The sequence below is a fragment of the Cnephaeus nilssonii genome, assembly GCF_951640355.1.
Source record: "Cnephaeus nilssonii genome assembly, chromosome: Y".
Lineage (NCBI taxonomy): Eukaryota > Metazoa > Chordata > Mammalia > Chiroptera > Vespertilionidae > Cnephaeus > Cnephaeus nilssonii.
Genome location: NC_137096.1, coordinates 454,725 through 478,724, shown reverse-complemented (window position 1 = coordinate 478,724; position 24,000 = coordinate 454,725). Strand labels below are relative to the sequence as shown.

Below are 24,000 nucleotides of genomic sequence, written 5' to 3'. Positions count from 1 at the left end.
GCCCCGGGTTGGGGCGCGTGCAGGAGGCCACCATCGGGGGTGTCTCTCTCACATCGATGTTTCTCTTTTTCCCTCTCCTTTCCACTCTCTCTCAAAACAAAAAAAGTGGGATAAATATCCTTGGGTGAGGATTTAAAAAAAGGAGAGAGAGAGAGAGAAACATCCATGACGAGAGGGAATCATGGACAGGCTGCCTCCTGCACGCCCACGACTGGGGATCGAGCCCCCAACCCGGGCCTGTGCCCTTGACCGGGAATCGAACCCTGACCTCCTGGTTCACAGGTCGATGCTCTATCCACTGAGCCACACCAGCCGGGCGATTATTTTTCATCGTTTTCGACACGGACAGGCACCCCCCAAGCTTTGACCTGGGTGGTTTCATGCAGGTTTGCCCTGTAAGGTCGCTGTTTTGATTCCTTCCCGGCCCCGGATCAAAAGCAAATCGGATTACGGCGCCGGCTGAGCTGAGTGGGGAGTGGTTGGCAAGGAGGGTTCAGCATGAGCCCAGCGGGTGGGGGGGGGGGAGGGGGGAGGGAGGGGCTGTTTGCAGGGCACATGGAGTTGGGATGGTGCATGAGGATTAGCTCGGGCGGGCAGGCAGCCAGTCTCTGGAGCAATAGTGCTTTTTTAAAAAAATATATATATATTTTACTGATTTTTTCACAGAGAGGAAGGGAGAGGGAGAGAGAGATAGAAACATCGATGAGAGAGAAACATCGACCAGCTGCCTCCTGCACGAACCCAACTGGGGATGTGCCCGAAACCAAGGTACATGCCCTTGACCGGGAATCGAACCCTGGACCTTTCAGTCCGCAGGCCGACGCTCTACCCACTGAGCCACACCAGCCAGGGCTAACATACATTTTTATTTATCTTAGTGATTAATGCTCACCGAATCTGAAAAAAGCTGCATTTTTATTTTATTTTATTTTTTATTTTTATTCTTATTTTTATAATCCCCACTTGAGGATCAATTTCTTTCTTTTTTTTTTTTAAAATAACTTTCTTCCTTGTTTTTTCCCAAATATCGCTTGAGTGGATATTTAACAGATAGTGGAGAGAGTTGTATATATTTTTTTAAATATATTTTTGTTGATTTCAGAGAGGAAGGGAGGGGGAGAGAGAGAAACATCCATGAGGAGAGAGAATCATGGATCGGCTGCCTCCTGCACGCCCCCGACTGGGGATCGAGCCCACAACCCGGGCCTGTGCCCTTGACCGGGAATCGAACCCGGGACCCTTCTGTCCGCAGGCCGACGCTCTATCCACTGAGCCACACCGGCTCGGGCCCAATAAAGAATTTAAATTAAGAGCTGAAACCGGTTTGGCTCAGTGGATAGAGCGTCGACCTGCGGACTCAAGGGTCCCGGGTTCGATTCCCGGTCAAGGGCATGTACCTCGGTTGCGGGCACATCCCCAGTGGGGGGCGTGCAGGAGGCAGCTGATGGATGTTTCTCTCTCATCAATGTTTCTGACACTCTATCCCTCTCCCTTCCACTCTGTAAAAAAATCAATAAAATATATTTTTAAAAATAAATAAATTAAAAGAAAAGAAAAGAAAAGAATTTAAATTAAGAAAAAAAGAAAAAGACCCAAATCTACGCCGTAGGACGTGGGGCAGACTCCCAAGGCCTTATCCAACCTCCATGCCTCTCCCCATCCCCTCCGAGCGGATCTTGCGGGGAATTAAAGCCTCCAAAACAGGACATTTTCCCATTTGCACAAGAGGCGTGTTTGCCAAATGAGCGGCTAATTGCGAAGGGATTTGCATCCGCCTGACAAAAGCGCCTCATCAGGGCTTAATTGGGAACGTGTGCGGCCGCGTTTATTCCTGAAAACGCCTCATTTTGTGTGTGTGTGTGTGTGTGTGTGTGTGTGTGTGTGTGTGTGTGTAAGTGATTTCTGAGATGCCTCCAGTTTTTTTCATCCGAATAGGCAGGACGTCAAAAAAATAAAAGAGCCCTGGCCGGTGTGGCTCAGTGGATAGAGCGTCGGCCTGCGGACGGAAGGGTCCCGGGTTCGATTCCCGGTCAAGGGCACAGGCCTGGGTTGCAGGCACGATCCCCAGTGGGGGGTGTGCAGGAGGCAGCCGCTCCGTGGTTCTCTCTCCTCATGGACGTTTCTATCTCTCTCTCTCCTTCTCCCTTCCTCTCTGAAATCAATTCTGTATAATAAAGAGGTAACATGCAAATTGACCATCACGCCCTCACAAGATGGCTGCCTACGACCAGGCTGGGGGTGGGGGAGGTGCATGAGGGGTGACCAGGCCAGCAGGAGGGGACAGTTGGGGGCGACCAGGCAGGCAGGCAGGTGAGCGATTAGGAGCCAGCGATCCAGGATTGTGAGAGGATCGGTCCTAACCCGGCAGTCGGACATCCCCCAAGGGGTCCCAGATTGGAGAAGGGCAGAGGGGACCCCACCCCCAATATGCATGAATTTTGTAAAAATATATTTAAAAAATAATAATAAGCCCTAGCCAGTTTGGCTCAGCAGATAGAGCATCAGCACGTATACTGAAGGGTCCCGGGTTCGATTCCCGGTCAAGGGCACAGGCCCGGGTTGCAGGCTTGATCCCCAGTTGGGGGCGTGCAGGAGGCAGCCGATCCACGATTCTCTCTCATCACTGATGTTTCTCTCTCTCCCTGAAATCAATTTTTTTAAATTGATCTCAGAGAGGAAGAGAGAGGGAGAGAGAGATAGAAACATCCATGAGGAGAGAGAATCATGGACCGGCTGCCTCCTGCACGCCCCCTACTGGGGATGGAGCCCACAACCCGGGCATGTGCCCTTGACCGGGAATCGAACCCGAGACCCTTCAGTCCACAGGCCGATGCTCTAACCACTGAGCTAAAATGGCTAGGCCGAAACTTGCATGGTTTTGTAAAGCAATGTCATCTCTGTTCTTTTTTTAAAATATATTTTATTTCGTTTTATTCAATATATTTTTTATTGATTTCAGAGAGGAAGGGAGAGGGATATAGAAACATTAATGATGAGAGAGAATCACGGACCGGCTGCCTCCTGCACGCCCCCCACTGGGGATGGAGCCCGCAACCTGGGCCTGTGCTCTTGACCGGGAATCGAACCCGGGACCCTTCTGTCCGCAGGCCGACGCTCTATCCACTGAGCCACACCGGCCGGGCTCACCTCAGTTCTTTGTAGCTGCTTCCTCTCGTGCCGGGCCAGTCATCCCGAGACAAAGCCAACTTGCCTGCATCTAATCTCCCTGTGACTTGAAAGGCGATGGCTTCAGTCCAGCGGGTGATCGAGCAGCTGATGAGAAATAATATCATCATCACCCACGTCCCACCCGCACGTGACGATCCATCCTGGGCCCGGCTCCGTCTGTGTCTCGATGGGCTCACGGTTTAATTCCCTGTGGGTTTCCCCCCGACGGATTTTTATTTTCCCCCTCGTCGTTGGAAAAAGATGCAAATGATAGGAAATCGAAGGCACACCATAAAAAACCGATGAGCACACACAAAAAAATCCAGAGACAGAGAAGCATCGGACAGACCGTCCGACCGCAGAGGGAAGGTGGCGGGGGCCGGGGGGCGGGGGAGGAGGGTAAGAGATCATCCAAAGGACTTGTCTGCATGCATATGAGCCTAATCCCGTGGTCCGGCAAACCGCGGCCCGCGAGCCACGTGTGGCTCTCTGGCCCCTGGAGGGTGGCTCTTCCACAAAACACCACGGCCCGGGCGAGTCTGTGTTGAAGACGTGGCGTTCGGAGAGGTTTACGTTTAAAAAATGTGGCTCTCCAAAGGAATTTCAGTCGTTGTGCTGTTGGTGTTTGGCTCTGTGGACTCATGAGTTTGCCGACCATGGATTAATAGGCTTCATCTGAGCATCCCATGTCAGAGGGAAGAGACATATTCCTGCCGTGCACACACCCCCAGCCCCCTCCCCCCCCCCCGCACGCGCGCACACACACACACACACACACACACACACACACACACACACACCTCCCCCAGGTCAGGACACCTCTGTCTCGGCCGGTCTCCCCAGGCGGCTCGTGCCCGCTGGTTTCTATAAATTCCCAAAGGTGTTGTCTGAGGTCATTTATGGTTCTTTTCTCCAAATCACAGGACCTGGTTCTCTGGATATAAATACACCGGAGGATTCGGGACGAACCCGGCTGCCCGGATGGACTGCCTCTAGCGGGGGGGGACACCTTCTGGGAGGAAGACAGAGCCGGCAACCTCCACGTTTGAACACGGGGGGTGGGGGCCCCGGCCGGTGTGGCTCAGTGGGTAGAGCGTCAGCCTGTGGACTGAAGGGTCCCAGGTTTGATTCCCAGTCAAGGGCACAGGCCCGGGTTGTGGGCTCCATCCCCAGTCGGGGGCGTGCAGGAGGCAGCCGGTCCATGATTCTCTCTCATCATGGAGGTTTCTATCTCTCTCCCTCTCCCTTCCTCTCTGAAATCAATAAAAATATATTTTAAAGATAAATAAATGAATAAATAATAAAAATGGGGGTAGGGGAGGGAGTCAAGGGGTGTCTGGCTGATGTGGCTCGGTGGTTGAGCATCGACCTGTGAACCAGGAGGTCCCGGGTTCGATTCCCAGTCAAGGGCACATGCCCGGGTTGTGGGCTCCATCCCCAGTAGGGGGCGTGCAGGAGGCGGCCGGTCCATGATTCTCTCTCCTCATGGATGTTTCTCTCTCTCTCTCTCTCTCTCTCTCTCTCTCTCTCTCTCTCTCTCTCTCATCTATCTATCTATCTCTTTCTCTCCCTTCTCTGAAATCCATAAAAAATATATTTAAATAAAATTCTTTTCAACCACAGAGCAGGGATGTGGGAGGTGAACCAGGGAGCCATTCCCCTGGGGCGGCGACTGACGTGTACCTGCCAGCCCCCCAGGACCCCAGGACTGACCTGGGGACGCGTCCCCGACTCATTAAGCCTCCTCACCGAGGCTGACCATGAACGGGGACCCCCCTGGGGCCCCATGAGAGGGAGGCCACGGCTAATGAGGAGGCTAACGAGGAGGTTAACGAGGAGGCAGGCGATGCGTTTCATCAAAGGTCAAGATCACAAACACCCGCTCTGCTCACGGACCCTCGATTAGACAGACACGGCCCAGTTTCACCGCTTTGATCTCTCCCGTTGAAGGTCAGCGAAGGTCACGGCCTTTGAGTTAAAAAGATTTCAAAAGCGTGGGTGGGACTGGCCACCCCCAGAGTCTGTCCCAGGAAACGGGGGAACGGAGAAAACTTAACCCCAAGTGAGCATCCGTCCCCGAGGGTCCTCCTCCCGTCTCCCCGGGCCCCACGCCGACAGCATTGTTCAGACGTGCATGGAATTTCTAGAAATGTCTGCACCCAGGGGCCAGATGACGATGATCTCTGAACGCATAATCATCTGGCCACTCCGTGTATTATCTACCATTGCAATCGTCCAGTGTGGCTTTGTATTTCTTTTAAAAATAGATTTTTATTTCAGAGAGGAAGGAAGAGAGAGGGAGAGAGAGAGACATGATGAGAGAGAATCGTGGATCGGCTGCCTCCTGCACGCGCCTACTGGGGATCTGGCCTGCAACCTGGGCATGTGCCCTTGACCGGGAATCGAACCCAGGATCCTTCAGTCCGCAGACGGATGCTGTAGCTAGGTCTGATTTGTAAATTCTTAGCATAGTAAAAAAAATTATACACACACACACACACACACACACTGAGTGTCCAGATTATGATGACCTCTGATCACATAATCATCTGGCCACTCGGTGTCTATCCTATAGAATAAAAGGCTAATATGCAAATGGTCCCCTCGACCGGGAGTTCGACCAGCAGGCAGGCCGGCCAACCGCCCACGTCCCCTCCCCCTGGCCAGGCTGGCCGGACCCCACCCATGCACGGATTCATGCACCGGGCCTCTAATACACACACTGAGTGGCCAGATTATTATACGTCCAGAGATCATCATAATCTGACCACTCAGTGTGTGTGTGTATATATATATATATATATATATATATATACATTTTTTATTAATTTTTTCACAGAGAGGGAGAGGGACAGAGAGTTAGAAAACATGAATGAGAGAGAAACATCCATCAGCTGCCTCCTGCACGCCCCCCACTGGGGATGTGCCCGCAACCAAGGTCCATGCTCTTGACCGGAATCGAACCCGAGACCCTTCAGTCCGCAGGCCGACGCTCTATCCACTGAGCCACACCGGTTAGGGCTAGTATAGTTATTTTTGTTTATTTGTTTTGTTTTGTTTTGTTTTCAAAGGGGACAGGGAGGCTGCCTAAAATGTCAGCTCTCTTGCAAGCAACATGTGTTTCCAAAAAAAAAAAAACAAATAAAAGAAGGAAAAAAAGAAAAAAATGAGTTTTCAAAGAGAAGGCTGGTTGACCAGCTGGCCGAGGAGACGATGGAGCCACAGCGCCCTCTGCTGTCTGTGGTTGGAATTGCTCGTTCACACCAGATCACCTGGGCTGGGATGTGAGGGGACGAGGGGACCACAGACAAAGGGGCTCATTTCAGAAAGCGCTCCCTGAGGGGAGACGGGACCATGTCCCCCGAGACGCCCACCCCCTACCCCCCGTGTGGTCGACAGAAGACAATAGAACAGAGGGAAGTGCAATGAAACGGAAGGAGATAAAATCAATGTTTTTAAAAAGAAAACAGGCCGGCCGGCGTGGCTCAGTGGTGGAGCATGGACCTAGGAACCAGGAGGTCCGGGTTCGATTCCCGGTCAAGGGCACATGCCCGGATTACAGGCTCCATCTCCAGTCGGGGGCGTGCAGGAGGCAGCCGGTCCATGATTGTCTCTCACCATTCTTGTTTCTCTGTCTCTCCCTCTCCCTTCCTCTCTGAAATCAATTAAAAAAAAAAAAATGAATCAGCCCTAACCGGTGTGGCTCAGTGGATAGAGCGTCGGCCTGCGGACGGAAGGGTCCCGGGTTCGATTCCCGGTCAAGGGCATGGACCTTGGTTGCGGGCACATCCCCAGTGGGGGGCGTGCAGGAGGCGGCTGATGGATGTTTCTCTCTCATCATCGATGTTTCTAACTCTCTCTCCCTCTCCCTTCCTCTCTGTAAAAAATCAATAAAATATATTAAAAAATATAATGAATCAATTAAAAAATAATGAATAAAACAAAATCAGACAAAACCCACAATGTGAAGCAACTGTCCAGAGAAACCCCAAGTCACTAGCTAGACAAGCGTGCGAAAAACAAGACATTTAGCCAAAGCCATCCGTCTATGGACTATTATTTTAAATATATTTTTTATTGATTTCAGAGAGGAAGGGAGAGGGAGAGAGAGAGAGAGAAACATCCATGAGGAGAGAGAATCACGGATCGGCTGCCTCCTGCACGCCCCCCACTGGGGATCGAGCCCACGACCCGGGCATGTGCCCTTGACCAGGAATTGAACCCGGGACCCTTCAGTCCGCAGGCCGACGCTGTATCCACTGAGCAACACCAGCCAGGGCTAATGGACTATTTTTTTAAATATTTTTTATTGATTTCAGAGATGAAGGGAGAGAGAGAGAGAGAATCATGGATCGGTGCCTCCTGCACGCCCCCTACTGGGAATGGAGCCCACGACCCGGGCATGTGCCCTTGACCGGAAATCGAACCCAGAACCTCCTGGTTCACAGGTCGATGCTCAGCCCACCACGGAGCCACCCGGTGACTATTTCCGTGTGTCAGTAGCAGCAGCCGACCCGTAGGGGGCGCTACTTCCTGGCCAGGATGGCGCCGTACGTGCCCGCCGGGGTCCTCCTGCACTGGGCGTCCCCGAAGCCGGCCGCGGCCAGGAGCGCCCGGTACTGGGCGGGCGTCCGCTCCTTTCCTTCCGTCTGCACCAGCATGTTCAGCGAGTAGAGCTGGGTGGTCAGCGGGCCCCGCCCGTCGGCGTCCAGGAGGCTCTCGATGACCAGGGCCCCCCCACCTGCGGCAGGACAGGGGGAGGCGGGATGAGCACCCCAGCAGGACAGCGGGCCCCACAGCCTCCTGCTCCCGGCCCCCGTTCTTTCCTTTTTATTTATTTTTTAAATATTTTATTGATTTTTCACAGAGAGGAAGGGAGAGGGAGAGAGAGTCAGAAACATCGATGAGAGAGAAACATCGATCAGCTGCCTCCTGCACGCCCCCCACTGGGGATGTGCCCGCAACCAAGGTCCGTGCCCGCAACCAAGGTCCATGCCCTTGACCGGAATCGAACCTGGGACCCTTCAGTCTGCAGGCCGACGCTCTATCCACTGAGCCACACTGGTCAGGGCTCTTTTTATTTTTTTTTTAATTTTATTGTTTAATATATGACAAATAGTAGTACATATGTCTCCCTTTTTTCGCCATTGACCTCCCCCTCCCTCCCCTATCCCCCAGCACACGCCCTCCCCCCTTATCCCCCTGTGTCTCGTGTCTGTTGGTTATGCTTCCATGCATGCAAACAAGTCCTTCAGTTATCCCTTTCTTTTCTTTTTTTAAAAATATATATTTTAGCCCTGGCCGGTGTGGCTCAGTGGATACAGCGTTGGCCTGCAAACTCAAGGGTCCCAGGGAATGTGGTTGAGCATCGACCTAGGAACCAGGAGGTCAGGGTTCGATTCCCGGTCAAGGGCACATGCCCGGGTTGGGGGCTCCATCCCCATTAGAGGGCGTGCAGGAGGCAGCCGATCCGTGATTCTCTCTCATCATGGATGTTTCTCTCTCTCTCTCTCCCTTCCTCTCTGAAATAAATTAAAATAAATTATTTTAGATAGATAGAGTTCTACATTGCCTGGCCAGCGTGTCTCAGGGGTTGAGCATCGACCTAGGAACCAGGAGGTCAGGGTTCGATTCCCGTTCAAGGGCACATGCCCGGGTTGTGGGCTCGGTTCCCAGTTGGGGACATGTGGGAGGCAGCCGGTCCATGATTCCCTCTCCTCATGGATGTTTCTATCTCTCTCTTCCTCTCTGAAAGCAATAAAAATATATTTTAAAAAAGTATACACTGAGTGGCCAGATGATTATGATCTCTGAACACATAATAATCTGGCCACTCAATGTGTGTGTGTGTGTGTATATATGGCTGGGGTCCGGCCAGCCTGGCCAGGGGGAGGGGACATGGACGGTTGGCCGGCCTGCCTGCTGGTCGAACTCCTGCAGATTAGCCTTTTATTCTATAGGATAGACACGGAGCGGCCAGATGATTATGCGTTCAGAGATCATCATCATCTGGCCACTCTGTGTGTATATTTTTTATTGCTTTCAGAGAGGAAGGGAGAGGGAGAGAGAGAAACATCTATATATATAAAAGCCTAAGCGACCGAACAACCAAATGACCGGCTCACCAGTCGCTATGATGCACACTGACCACCAGGGGGCAGACGTTCCACGCAGGAGCTGCCCCCTGGTGGTCAGTGCGCTCCCACAGGGGGAGCGCCGCTCAGCTGACCGTTGGACGCCAGACGCCGGGCTCACGGCTGGCGAGCGCAGCTGCCGTGGCGTGATCCTCTCCCACCTCCACGGCAGTGCACCCGGCCTGGATGGGGGACTTTATTGGCCACCGTCCTGCCACTTCCTGCACGACCAGATCCCTTAGGGGATGTCGCACTGGCCTGCATGGATCGGGCCGAAACCGGCTCTCCGACATCCCCCAAGGGGTCCTGGATTGCGAGAGGGCGCAGGGCAGGCTGAGGGACCCCACTGGTGCACGAATCCGTGCACCAGGCCTCTAGTTCATGATGAGAGAGAATCATGGACCGGCTGCCTCCTGCACACCCCCTACTGGGGACAGAGCCCACAACCCGGGCCTGTGCCCTTGACCGGGAATCGAATCCAGGACCTTTCAGTCCACAGGCCGATGCTCTATCCACTGAGCCACACCGGCCAGGGCCCATTCATAATTCTTTAACTCCTGTTGGCCTCGTCGGTTCCTCCTTCGGCAACCCTAACAGTTTCCCCATCTTCATGGACTTCAGGGTGAGTGGACCTCAGGGGACCGTCAGGGGAGGGTCCCCATCCCACCCACAGGCTGCCCCAAGGCCTCATGGGTCTTCAGATGGATGACTGGACCTCACAGGACGGCTGGGACCGTGGCCCCATCCCACCGCCTACCCGGCTTGCAGGCCTGATGGATTTTCGCCAGCAGCTGAGAGCATTTCTCATCGGTCCAGTCGTGTAGGACGCGGGCCAGGATGTACAGGTCGGCCTCGGGGAGGGGGTCTTCGAAGAAATCGCCTGGAACACAGGGGAGGGGGCCCGGGCTCAGCCCTCGATCCAATCCCATTGGACCGGACCAAAGGAAAAGTCACCTGGGCGAGGCTGGGGTGGGTGAGTGGTTGAGCGTTGACCAATGAACCAGGAGTTCACAGTTCGATTCCCAGTCAAGGCACATGCCTGGGTTTCGGGATGGATCCCCAGTAGGGGGCGTGCAGGGGGCAGCCGGTCCATGATTCTTTCTCATCATGGGTGTTTCTCTCTCTCCCTTCCTCTCTGAAATAAATTAAAATAAATTAGATAGATATATAGATAGATAGATTGATTGATAGATGGTAGAGATAGATAGATAGATAGATAGATAGATAGATAGATAGATAGATAGATAGATTGATAGATAGAGTTCTACATTGCCTGGCCAGCATGGCTCAGGGGTTGAGCATCAACCTATGAACCAGGAGGTCACAGTTCCATTCCCGGTCAAGGGCACATGCCCGGGTTGTGGGCTCCATCCCCAGTAGGGGGCGTGCAGGAGGCAGCCGATCCATGATTCTCTCTCATCATTGATGTTTCTATCTCTCTCTCTCTCCCTTCCTCTCTGAAATAAATTAGATAGATAGATATAGATATAGATAGATAGATAGATAGATGATAGATAGATAGATAGATAGATAGATAGATAGATAGATAGATGATAGATAGATAGAAGATAGATAGATAGATGATAGATAGATAGATAGATAGATAGATAGATAGATAGATAGATAGATAGATGATAGATAGATAGATAGAGTTCTACATTACCTGGCCAGCATGGCTCATGGGCTGAGCATCAACCTATGAACCAGGAGGTCACGGTTTGATTCCCGGTGAAGGGCACATGCCCGGGTTGTGGGCTCGATCCCCAGTAGGGGACATTCAGGAGGCAGCCAATTCATGATTCTGTCTCATCATGGATGTTTCTCTCTCTCCCTCCCTCTCTTTCTCTCTCCCTTCCTCTCTGAAATCGATATATATATATATTTTTTAATTTTTTTAATTTTTTTTTTTAAAGTTCTACGTTGAGGGCGGGTCCTTGGAGGGGGGAGGAGTCACTCAGACCCTCCACCGTTGGCCTCTCCCAGCCTCGGGGACGCACCCACGTTGCCCCCGGACACAGACAGCAGGCGAACACCCACCTTCCTGGAAGCCGATGCGTCCTTCCTCGGGGGACAGGAAGTGTCTCTTTGCCGTCTGCACCACCGCTGGGATGTCGAAAACGGTGACCCGACAGCCCGGGTACAGAGCCACGCACTCCTTGGCCAGAGCCCCAGAGCAGCCTGGGAGTGGACGCAGAGGGGAGCGGGCAGAGAGGAAGGTCCGAGCAGCCCCCCTAAACCCCTGAGGGGCCAGGAGACCTCCCCTGGGGGTTGCCACCCAGCCCCTGGGGGAGGGGACAGGATGACATCTCGGACTAAAGCATCCACTCGGAGGCTGAGAGACGCCCGTGACGATGCTGGTGTGGCCCATGGACCGGCCACAGCCCGGGAGGTGGTCAGAAACTCGGATTCGCGCTCAGCGGTTGAGCGTCGACCTAGGAACCAGGAGGTCCCGGGTTCGATTCCCGGTCAAGGGCACAGGCCCAGGTTGTGGGCTCCATCCCCAGTAGGGGGCGTGCGGGAGGCAGCCGATCCGTGATTCTCTCTCATCATGGATGTTTCTCTCTCTCTCTTCCTCTCTGAAATCAATCAATCAATACAAGTCTACATTGACAAATAAATCAATAGAGTTCTACAGTGCCCAGCCAGTGTGGCTCAGTGGTTGAGCGTCGACCTAGGAACCAGGAGGTCACAGTTAGATTCCCGGTCAAGGGCACATGCCCGAGTTGTGGGCTCCATCCCCAGGAGGGGGTGTGCAGGAGGCAGCCGATCCATGATTCTCATCCTTGATGTCTGTCTGTCTGTCTGTCTCTCCCTCCCTCTCCCTCTCCCTCTCCCTCTCCCTCTCCCTCTCCCTCTCCCTCTCTCTTCCTCTCTCTGAAATCAATAAAAACATATTTAACAAAAATTAATAAGGCCCTAGAAGATGTAGCTCAGTGGTTAGAACAGTGGCTCTTGGACGGAAGGGTCCCAGGTTCGATTCTGGTCAAGGGCACGTCCCTGGGTTGCAGGTTGAATCCCCGGGCCCCAGTCAGGGTGGGTATGGGGGGCAACCAATCGACGTGTCTCTCTCACATCAATATTTCTCTCTCTTTTTCTGTCTCCTCCTCCCTCCCTCCCTTCCACCTTCTCTAAAAATCAATGGAAAAAATATCACCAGTCCTTGAGTGAGGATTAAAAACAGACACACACACACACACACACACAAGGACCTAGCTGGCCGGGCCTTAGCGATTGAGCGTCAACCTATGTATGAACCAGGAGGTCCCGGGTTCGATTCCCGGTCAAGGGCACAGGCCCGGGTTGCGGGCTCCATCCCCAGTAGGGGGCGTGCAGGAGGCAGCCGGTCCATGATTCTCTCTCCTCATGGATGTTTCTCTCTCTCTCTCTCTCCCTTCCTCTCTGAGGTCAATAAAAATGTATATATTTTTTTAAAAAATGCACAAAATACAAGGGTCCAGACACTCCCCATAGAACTTTGAACATGTGGACAGGAAGCTCACCCCCGAGGTCGCAGATGAGAGGGAAGGGTGAGAGGTCGAAGGCAGACAGCACGCTCCTCCCCTGGACGCTCCAGACGTCCTGCAGGGCCCGCATGAACATCAGCCGCTCCCCCTCGGACCTGGCGTGGGAAACCCCGGAGACCGAACTCGTCAAAACCAGGCAGCCTAGGAACCAGGAGGTCACGGGTTCGATTCCCGGTCAAGGGCACACGCCCGGGTTGTAGGCTCCATCCCCAGTAGGGGGGATGCAGGAGGCAGCCAATCCATGAGTCTCTCTTCTCATGGATGTTTCTATCTCTTTCTCCCCCTCCCTTCCTCTCTGAAATCAATAAAATTATTTAAAAAACAAACAAACACAGGCTTTAAAAAAATAAAAATAAAATACTGCATCACCTGAAAATAATAATAATAAGCATAATGCTATGAGTAAGGACTTTGCGTTACCTGTAGATGGCGGTAAAGAGCTGGTCTGAGGGAACCCCAAAGGCCGTCAGATATTGGTTCTTTCCTTCTCTGAAATCAGGGAGGAAGGAAGGCTGAGAGATTCCTTAATTGGTCAACTAATCCATAGAGTTAGTCACCCATCCTCCCGTTCGATCCCAGATGGGACCCGCAGGAAGCGTGACAGAGGGGTGAAACACACTCATGCTTTCCTTTCCAGGGCAAAAGACACGCGTGTTCAGGCCTGCAGGGTCCCCTACCAGCTCAGTTCTCTGATGTGGGCAAAGGGGGAATGAAATGTAATAGAAAGGGTGTCTGCCCAGCCAGTGTGGCTCAGTGGTTGCACATCAACACATGCAGGTGAGAGTCAATCAATATTTCTCTCTGATCAACGTTTCTCTCTCCCTCTCTCTCCCTTTCCCTTCCTTTCTCTCTAAAAACAAATCAATAAAAATATGTTTCAGCCCAGCTGGTGTGGCTCAGTGGTTGAGCGTCGACCTATGAACCTGTAGGTCACAGTTCGATTCCCGGTCAAGGGCACGTGCCCGGGTTGTGGGCTCCATCCCCAGTAGGGGGCGTGCGGGAGGCAGCCGATCCGTGATTCTCTCTCATCGTGGATGTTTCTCTCTCTCGCTCCTTCTCCCTTCCTCTGTGAAATCAATAAAAATATATTTTTAAGAAACATATACGAGAAAAAAAGAGTTGGACAATGATGTGCCATTTGGGGACACCACGCTCTAAAATGTGTGAGTAGCAACCGGCTCCTCCTTGTCCTCCTCCTCCTCATCTCTCCTCCACCTACTCCCCCTCTTCCTCTTCCTCCCTTCTCCTCCTCCTCCTCTTCCTTCTCCTTCTCTTCTTCTTCCTCCTCCTCCTCCTCCTCCTCCTCCTCCTCTTCCTCCTTCTCAAATGCCTTATAAGTGGAAAGCTAGCTGGTCCACCTGCAGCTGGAGGGCCAACTGGTCTACCTATAGCTAGTGGGGCGGCCAGCTGGTCTACCCCAGCTCCTCCTTGTCCTACTCCTCCTCATCTCTCCTCCACCTGCTCCTCCTCTTCCTTTTCCTCCCTTCTCCTCCTCCTCCTTCTCTTCCACCTGATTCTCCTCTTCCTTCTCCTTCTCCTCCTCCTCCTCTTCCTCCTTCTCAAATGCCTTATAACTGGAAAGCCAGCTGGTCTACCTGCAGCTGGAGGGCCAACTGGTCTACCTATAGCTAGTGGGGTAGCCAGCTGGTCTACCCCAGCTCCTCCTCCTCTTTGTCCTATTCCTCCGCCTCCTCCAACTGCGCCGCCGCCTCCTTCTCCTCCTCCTCTTCCTCCTTAACCTCTTCCTCCTTCTCAAATGTCTTACAACTGGAAAGCCAGCTGGTCCACCTGCAGCTGGAGGGCCAACTGGTCTACCTATAGCTAGTGGGGTGGCCAGTTGGTCTACCCCAGCTCCTCCTCCTCCTTGTCCTCCTCCTCCAACTGCTTCTGCTTCTCCTCCTCCTCCTCCTCCTCCTCCTCCTCCACCTGATTCTCCTCCTCCTCCTCTTCCTCCTCCTCCTTCTCTTCTTCCTCCACCTGATTCTCCTCCTCCTCCTCCTCCTCCTCTTCCTCCTCCTCCTCCCCCCACCCTTGGCATGCCCAGAACAACTGTCTCGCAGTGGCTACTCCCTTCCCCCGCTGTCCTAGTCCCTGGCACCACCCACATCAGCCCCCTTCCTGTCACAGACACACTTTCCCACACCCCGACTTTCCCTTTCACCGCTGTGCTTGGAACCACCCCCCTGCTTTGTGTCTGGGACTCACGCCCCTCCCCACCCCCACCCCCGACCCCATACTGTTGAAGTACGACTTCCTCTTCTTCTTTATTTTTTTTAATCCTCACCCGAGGATATTTCCCCATTGATTTTTAGAGGAAGTGGAAGAGAGAGGGAAAGACAGAGAGAAACATCCATGTGAGAGAAACACATGGATGGGTTGACTCCTGCACGCGCCCTGACCAGGGCCCGGGCCAGGGAGGAGCCTGCAACCAAGGTACGTGCCCTTGACCTGGAATCGAACCCGGGATCCTTTGGTCCCCAGGCTGACGCTCTATCCACTGAGCCACACCGGCCAGGGCCATGGGTCAACACCAGGTAACGTAACACATTGCAGATGGACCACGAGAATTCTCGCTTCGTATTACACAATGTTTTACAGTCTCATACTTTAAAAAGATAGTAGCTTGTAAGAACATGGAATTGGCCCTAACCGATTTGGCTCAGTGGATAGAGCGTAGGCCTGCAGGCTGAAGGGTCCTGGGTTCGATTCCCGGTCAAGGGCATGTACCTTGGTTGCGGGCACATCCCCAGTAGGGGGCGTGCAGGAGGCAGCTGATGGATGTTTCTCTCTCATTGATGTTTCTAACTCTCTATCCCTCTCCCTTCCTCTCTGTAAAAAAAAACAAAACAAAAAAAACAGTAAAAATATATTTTAAAAAAAGAAAAAAGAAAAGAAAATATTTTTTTAAAAATCAATTAAAAACATTTTTTTAAATTCATGAATGACCAGGCCTGATGCTAAATTGGGAAGATATCAAATGAATTGGATGCCCTGACTGGTTTGGCTCAGTGGATAGAGCGTCAGCCTGCGGACTGAAGGGTCCCAGGTTCGATTCCGGTCAAGGGCATGGACCTTGGTTGCGGGCACATCCCCAGTGGGGGGCGTGCAGGAGGCAGCTGATGGATGTTTCTCTCTCATCGATGTTTCTGACTCTCTGTCCCTCTCCCTTCCTCTCTGTTAAAAAATCAATAAAATATTTTTTTTAAAAAAAAGAACACAGAATCGATAACTTCAAAATGCAATGGGTGTGTAATTTTAAAGCGTGCCCTTCACATTTACGTAAAGCGTTTTTTGTCCTCGTCCAATAGAAACTTATCTGGCCACTGGGGAAGGCCAGCAATAAAACGACTGGGTCCGCAATGTGCCGGGAGCCAGTTCCAGCATGTCATCATTACTAGAGTTTCATCAAAAGGTTGATGGAACTTGGGGGCTCAACAAGGACCGAGTCTCATATGTAATCACCTGTTGGAATGGCTGAGAGGCACTTCCCCCAAACCTGAATAGGATGACTGTTTGCTGCCAGACAGCTCAGGGCATCTCAATCTGCATGTTATTGCCTCCTGCTGGCCAAACACCTGAACAGCCGCAGGCTAATCCCCAATCTGACAATGCTTCTGTAAACCCGACCCTTTGAAGTGTATTATCTCCACCTCGCCTGAGGACAAATTGTGTTAATAAACAGCAAGGGGTCCTGAGTCAAGGGGTAGTCTTTAGCTCCTTTCGCTGAAGCTCTTCTGACCCCCAATGCCTTTCAAAACTATCTTTCGTCTTTGGACTCTTATTGAATCTACGCACAGCCCTTTTTCCAGATTGCTGAACCCTTTGTAATGCTGGAAAATAACCCCGGCAGGAAGGAAAAGGGTTTATTCAGGTGCCAGTAGGCTGGTGGGAAGGAAAAGGTTTTATTCAGGTGCGAGTAGCCTGGTGGGAAGGTGCCGGGAGCCAATTCCAGCATGTCATCATTACAAGAGTTTCATCAAAAGGTTGATGGAACTTGGGGGCTCAGCAAGGGCTGAGCCACGTATGTAATCACCTGTTGGAATGGCTGAGAGGCACTTCCCCCAAATCTGAATAGGATGACTGTTTGCTGCCAGACAGCTCAGGGCATCTTAATCTACATGTTATTGCCTCCTGTTGGGCAAACACCTGAACAGCTGTAGACTATTCCCCAATCTGACAATGGACTCTGTACGAAACCCTACCCTTTGAAGTGTATTATTTCCGCCTTGCCTAAGGACAAATTGTGTTAATAAAAAGCAAGGGGTCCTGAGACAAGGGGTAGTCTTTAGCTCCTTTCGCTGAAGCTCCTCTGACCCCCCAATGCCTTTCAAAAACTATCTTTCGTCTTTGGACTCTTATTGAATCTACGCACAGCCTTTCTCCAGATTGCTGAACCCTTTGTAAGGCTGGGACAAGAACCCCGGCAGCAACGTGTTCACATCTGCTCCGATTTTACCAAACCTGGAGGCGACCCATTTAGTTCTCCAAGGGACCTGGCAAGCTGAGTCCCCAGTGCTCTGAACCAGCCCCTGGGAGGGCAGGCCTGGGATAGAGGCGACACCATCCATGCCACGCCGCGCCCACCCACCTCACGGCCTGGGCCAGGTGCGCCCAGCACAGGTAGGTCGTCCTGGCCAAGTACAGCAGCATGTTGTGCTGGGACCGGGGATGGGACCTGACCAGGTAGGTGCTGGAGAGCTCGGTGTTGTCATACAAAGCTGGAAACGGACAAAAAAAGAAAAAATACAAAGAAAGAAAGAAAAAGAAAAGTAAGTTAAATTTGTAGACACGGCTGCAGGCTGTCACAACATCATGATTTAAAATTTTTAAACTATACATGGAGTGGCCAGATGATGAGGATCTCTGAACGCATAGTCATCTGGCCACTCCATGTCTATCCTATAGAATAAAAGGCTAATGTGCAAATGGTCCCCTCGACCAGGTGTTCGACCAGCAGGCAGGCCGGCCAACCACCCATGTCCCCTCCCCCTGGCCAGGCTGGCCGGACCCCACCCATGCACAAATTCATGCACTGGGCCTCTAATATAAACCACACACACACACACACACACACACACACACACACACACACACATACACTGAGTGGCCAGATTATTATGTCTTCAGAGATCATCATAACCTAGCCACTCAGTGTATATTTTTAATTGATTTCAAAGAGGAAGGGAGAGGGAGAGAGAATCATGGATCAGCTGCCTCCTCCACGTTCCCCATTGGGGATCGAGCCCGCAACCTGGGCATGTGCCCTGACCGGGAATCGAACTGGTGGCCTCCTGGTTCCTGGTCGACACTCAACCCCTGAGCTACACCCGGCTGGGCTAAATTTTTAAAAAATATATGCCGTGTTTTCCTGTGTATAAGACGACTTTTTAACCCAGGAAAATCTTCTCAAAAGTCGGGGGTCATCTTATATGCCAGGTGTCATCTTATAGGGCGGGTATATCCCAAACTCTATATTTTAACTGGAAATGTTGGGGGTCATCTTATACGCCCAGTCATCTTATACACCGGAAAATACGGTATTTTATTGATTTCAGAAAGGAAGAGGAGGAGAGACAGATAACAACGTCAATGACGAGAGAGAATCATGGACTGGCTGCCTCCAGCACGCCCCCTACTGGGGATTCAGCCCTCAACCCGGGCCTGTGCCCTTGACCGGGAATCGAACCCTGACCTCCTGGGTCCCAGGTCGATGCTCAGTCACTGAGCCACCCCGGGCTGAGCTGTTCCTGGCGTAGCATTTTTACACTCCTCTTAGGACACGGGCCCAACGTGGCCTCTTCATGAAGAAGAAGGGGGCTAACCTCAAACCACCTCTGACCAATCTGTCAGAGCAGCTAAAAAGGCCTGTGGGTCTCTCCCCTGGACCCCGAAGCTGGGCCCAGAACATAAGAGGGGTGCCTCTCCTACCCCCTCCCAGCTGAGCGACCGGGAGCCTCCTGGCACCGGGATGGCCAACTGGTCTACCCGTTGGGATGGTCAGCAAAGATGGTCCATGTCATGGCGGCTCTGTCTTGATTTCCAACGTGTTCTGAGAACTGTCGCCCGCCCAAAGGCATGTTTGCACCCAGAACCCCAACAGGCACCCGACTCCTCGTTGAAGCAAAATGCTCACTGCCCGTGGCTGCTGTAACCGACCCTCCCTCCCCTGCCTTCTGGTACCAACTCAAGCAATGACGTCTAGACCCTGCAATTTCACGGGTGGACAAAATCCTTCAAATGCGCTGAAGGCTCACCGAGGGTTAACAATGTTGAATTTTGCAAAGTAAGAGCATTTTTTATTTTTATTTTATTTTTTTAAATATATTTTTTATTGATTTCAGAGGGGAAGGGAGAGGGAGAGGAGAGAGAGAAACATCCATGCTGAGAGAGAATCATGGATCAGCTGCCTTCTGCACGCCCCCTACTGGGGATGGAGCCCACAATGCAGGCTCATGTCCTTGACCGGAATTGAACCCGGGACCCTTCAGTCCGCAGGCCGACGCTCTATCCACTGAGCCACCCCAGCCAGGGCAAGAGCATTTTTGAAACTGACCATCCCAGCCCGGCCGGCGTGGCTTGGTGGTTGAGCTTCGACCTATGAACCAGGGGGGTCACGGTTTGATTCCCGGTTAAGGGCACATGCCTGGGTTGTGGGCTCCATCCCCAGTAGGGGGCGTGCAGGAGGCAGCCGATCCATGATTCTCTCTCATCATGGGTGTTTCTCTCTCTATCTCCCTCTTTATCTCTCTCCCCTCTCTCTCTCTCTCTCTCTCTCTCTCTCTCTCTCTCTCTCCCCCTCTCTCTCTCTGACCCCTCCCTCTCCTTCCTCCTCCTCCTCCTCCTCCTCCTCCTCCTCCTTCTTCTTCTTTCTCTCTCTCTCTCTCTCTCTCTCTCTCTCTCTCTCTTTCTCTCTCCTTCCCTCTCTCCCTCTCTCTCTCTCTCCCCGCCCCCTGTGAAATCAATAAAAAAACAATGTTTCAAAGTGCACTTACCTTTTCCTCCCCTCACCTCCATCTGAAGAGCTTGAGGACACGCAGACGTCCAACAGCATCTCGTCCCCCGGGAGCTGGTGCCCAGACGAGCGGCCACTGCATCCGAGCCAGCGGCCCCGGGGCCTCGGCGAGGACGTCGAACACTCCCAGCTCGCAGGCGGCAAAGAGCACCTCGGAAGAATTGAGAGTGGGGACTCAGAGGGATGGTCGTTCACAAAATGATCGTTGTGAGCATGGCTCATCGCAGCCCAGAGGCGGGAGCCGCCCAAGTGGCCATCGACGGGTGAACAATCCAGGTCCGCCCAGCGTGGAATACTACGCAGCCGTGAAAAAGGAACGGCATGCTGGCACCTGCTACAACACGGATGGACCTTGAGGTCACGAAGTGACATAAGCCAGACACGGAAGGACAAATCCTGCAGAATTCTACTTCGATGAGGTCGTCCCTAGAGTCACAGATTCACAGACAAATTCGAGGGTGGGTGCCAGGGGCTGGGGGAGGGGTTGGGCAGTGATGCTCAATGTGGACAGAGTGTCAGTAGGGACTTGAAGCCCGGCTGGGTGTGCAGGAGGCAGGCGATGCATGATTCTCTCTCATCATGGATGTTTCTCTCTCTCTCTCTCTCCCTCTCCCTTCCTCTCTGAAATCAATTAAAAATATATTTAAATAAAAAATAAAAATAAGGGGAGAGATCAACCAAAGGACTAGTATGCATGCATATAAGCCTAACCAATGGGCACAGACACCGGGGGGCGGTGAGGGCATGAGTGAGGGGCTGGAGGGGGAATGGGGGGATAAGGACACGTATGTAATACCTTAATCAACAAAGAAATTTAAAAAAATAAATACTAAAAAAAAATAAGAAAGAAAATAATAAGCAAAAATAAAGAATTTGAAAAATAAAAACATTCAAATAAAAATTAAATATATATATATATTTAAAAAATTATAAATAGCCCGGCTGGCATGGCTCAGTGGTGAGCACTGACCTATGAACCAGGAGGTCAGGGTTCGATTCCTGGTCAAGGGCACATGCCGGGTTGCAGGCTCGATCCCCACTAGGGGGCGTGCAGGAGGCAGCCGCTCCATGATTCTCTCCTCATCACGGATGTTTCTCTCTCTCTCCTCTCTCTCTCTCTCTCTCTCTCTCTCTCTCTCTCTCTCTCTCTCTCCCTTCCCTCCCTGAAATCAATAAAAATATATTTAACAAATAAATAAAAATGAAAAAATTGTAAATAAACAAAATGAAAACCTCATTCTGAGATGGGGGGGGGGGTCCCTGGGTACCCCGAACCCCCCAAGAAGGGGTCCCCATGTCCCAATGGCCAGGCATCTGCCCCGAGGCTTCCTAGCGTTCCAGAATCTTGGGTCACCCCCCAAGGAGACCCCCACCCATGAAACAGCTCCTCCCCATCCCCCACCCCCTCTCCCACCCACGGCATCCGATCGGGCCCCCTGGCACCTTATTCAGAGGCTCCTACCTGGGACACCATGAACCCCTGCGAGTACTGGTCCAGGAGACCAGGTCGGGGGCCCTCAGGCGAACTCATTTCCTTCCGGCTTTGGGGTCCCCGGTTGTCCAGGCTGCAAGGGAGTGGGGAGGGGGGCCTGTTAGCAAGACGGTCCCGACAGGAAAGTCCCAGGAGGGGGCCCCCAGCCGGCGTGGCTCAGTGGTTAGAGCGTCGGCCTGCACAGGGAAAGGTCTCAGGTTCGATTCCAGGTCAAGGGCACGTACCTGGGTTGCAAGTTCGCTCCCCGCTGGCCCGGGCTGGGTGTCTGCCGGGCACAACTGGTGGATGTGTCTCTCTCTCACATTGGTGTTTCTCTCTCTCTCTTTCTCTCTCTCTCATCCCTCCCACTCTCCCTGGGGGCGGGGGGAGGGGGAGGCAATGGAAAAAATATCCTCAAATGGGATTAACAACAAAGAAAATAATCGCATGAGCTTTATTAAAGGGATGACACGCTGATACGTTCTTGCTGGCGCTCGGCTCACGCACGCTGCCCCTAAGGTATCCAGGCCGCCACAATAATTTATTACGTAAATGTCAAATTTTATGGAGTTCAGGTTTAAATTAAATTTTTATTAAAAAAAATTATTTGTGGCCCTGGCTAGTGTTGCTCAGTGGATAGAGCGTCGGCCTGCGGACTGAAGGGTCCCGGGTTCGATTCCGGTCAAGGGCATGTACCTTGGTTGCGGGCACATCCCCAGCGGGAGGTGTGCAGGAGGCTGCTGATCGATGTTTCTCCCTCATCTATGTTTCTCTCTATCCCTCTCCCTTCCTCTCTGTAAAATAATAATAATAATTATTATTATTATTTAGCCCTAACCGGTTTGGCTCAGTGGATGGAGCGCTGGTCTCTGGACTGAAGGGTCCCGGTTCGATTCCGGTTAAGGGCATGTACCTTGGTTGCGGGCACCTCCCCAGTGGGGGGCGTGCAGGAGGCAGCTGATGGATGTTTCTCTCTCATCGATGTTTCTAACTATCCCTCTCCCTTCCTCTCTGTAAAAAAATCAATAAAAAATATTTAAAAAAACAAAACAAAAAGAAATATTTAAAAAAAATGATTTGTGGCCCTGGCTGGTGTGGCTCAGTGGATAGAGTGTCGGCCTGCGGACTGTAAGGTCCCAGGTTTGATTCCGGTCAAGGGCACAGGCCCGGGTTGCAGGCTCCATCCCCAGTAGGGGGCGTGCAGGAGGCAGCCGGTCATGATTCTCTCTCCTCATGGATGTTTCTCTCTCTCCCTCCCCTTTCCTCTCTGAAATCAATAAAATAAATTTTAAAAAAATGATTTGTGGCTATTTATTTTCTTATTATTTATTAATATATTCTGTTAAGTCTCCCTGCCGTCTTGATTGAAATGATCCTGAACGACGTGGCCGGCGTGGTCCAGGGGTGGCCACCTACGACCAGGAGGTCACGGTTCGATTCCCAGTCAGGGCGGGTGCTAGGGTTGTGGGCTCGATCCCCAGTAGGGGCGTGCAGGAGGCAGCTGATCCATGATTCTCCCTCATCATGGATGTTTCTGTCTCTCTCTACCTTCCTCTCTGAAATCACCAAAAATATATTAAAAAAATATATTTTTTTCTAAAAAAAATAGCATGTTTTTTTTTTTCAATAATAGATTTTTAAAAAATGACAAGTATTAAAAAAAGAATAGCATGTTTCTCCTGGCCGGTGTGGCTCAGTGGTTGAGCGTCGACCTAGGACCCAGGAGGTCAAGGTCGATTCCCGGTCAAGGGCACAGGCCCGGGTTGCAGGTTCCATCCACAACCAGCAGGGGGCGTGCAGGAGCAGCGGATCCATGATTCTCCCTCATCATGGATGTTTCTATCTCTCTCTCCCATGTCCCTTCCTCTCTGAAATCAATAAAAATACATTTAAAAAATAAGAAAAAAAAGAGAATCTTTGGGATCGTCTTACAGACTGGCCCCCGATCGATTCGCATTTGCTTGATTAAACTGTAAGCAGCTTTTCTTAAGTCGGCCAAATCCCCCGGCTGCGGGAGGCCCGTGAAATCTCGCATGAAGGCGATGACTCCGCTAATGAGATGGAGTGTGAGAAGGGCTGGGAGACACTCGTTCAGAGACGGGACCTGAGGCGTGAAAACCCAGGTTGGGGCCTGGATCCCCCCTTCCCCAGGCAGAGGCTCCAAGACAAGGAGAAAGCAAGAGGCCTCGTGACGGACGAGAACCCACGGGTTTCTCAAAACGGAAAAGAACGTACGCGGACGAGAGCTCTTTCAAAACAGGCGTGGCTCGGTGGTTGGGCGTGGACCTGTGAACCAGGAGTCAGGGTTCGGATTCCCGGTCAAGGGCACATGCTGGGTCTGCAGGCTGGAGTGCCAGCAGGGGCGTGCGGGAGGCAGCCGGTCCATGACTGTCCTTCATCATGGATGTTTCTCTCCCCCCTTTCCTTTCTCTGAAGTCAATCTATAATAATCAAAGCATTAATGTGCTAATTAGACTGGACAGCTGAACGACCTTCCAGACGTCATTCCGGATGTCCCTCCGGACGAAGCTACGGCGGCAGGGCCAAGGAAGAGGCGGTTAAGGGCAATCAGGCAGGCAGTTAGGGGTGATCAGGCAGGCAGGCAAAGTGGTTAGGGGAGATCAGGCAGGCAGGTGAGTGGTTAGGGAGATCAGGCAGCAGATGAGTGGTTAGGGAGATCAGGCAGGCAGG

General features: G+C 52.1%; 1 protein-coding gene across 1 annotated transcript; it reads right to left on the bottom strand.

Moving 5' to 3' along the window:
* Positions 1-7,628: 7,628 nt before the first annotated feature.
* ASMT (acetylserotonin O-methyltransferase) lies at positions 7,629-21,628 on the bottom strand. The gene is given in 12 exon segments (XM_079766053.1): positions 7,629-7,909; positions 10,060-10,182; positions 11,340-11,480; positions 12,803-12,921; positions 13,247-13,315; positions 17,415-17,544; positions 19,819-19,853; positions 19,855-19,882; positions 19,885-19,929; positions 19,932-19,989; positions 21,301-21,403; positions 21,555-21,628. Coding segments are annotated over 11 exon segments (1,032 nt in total). The 5' UTR covers positions 21,370-21,403; positions 21,555-21,628; the 3' UTR covers positions 7,629-7,694.
* Between the last annotated feature and the right edge of the window lie 2,372 nt (positions 21,629-24,000).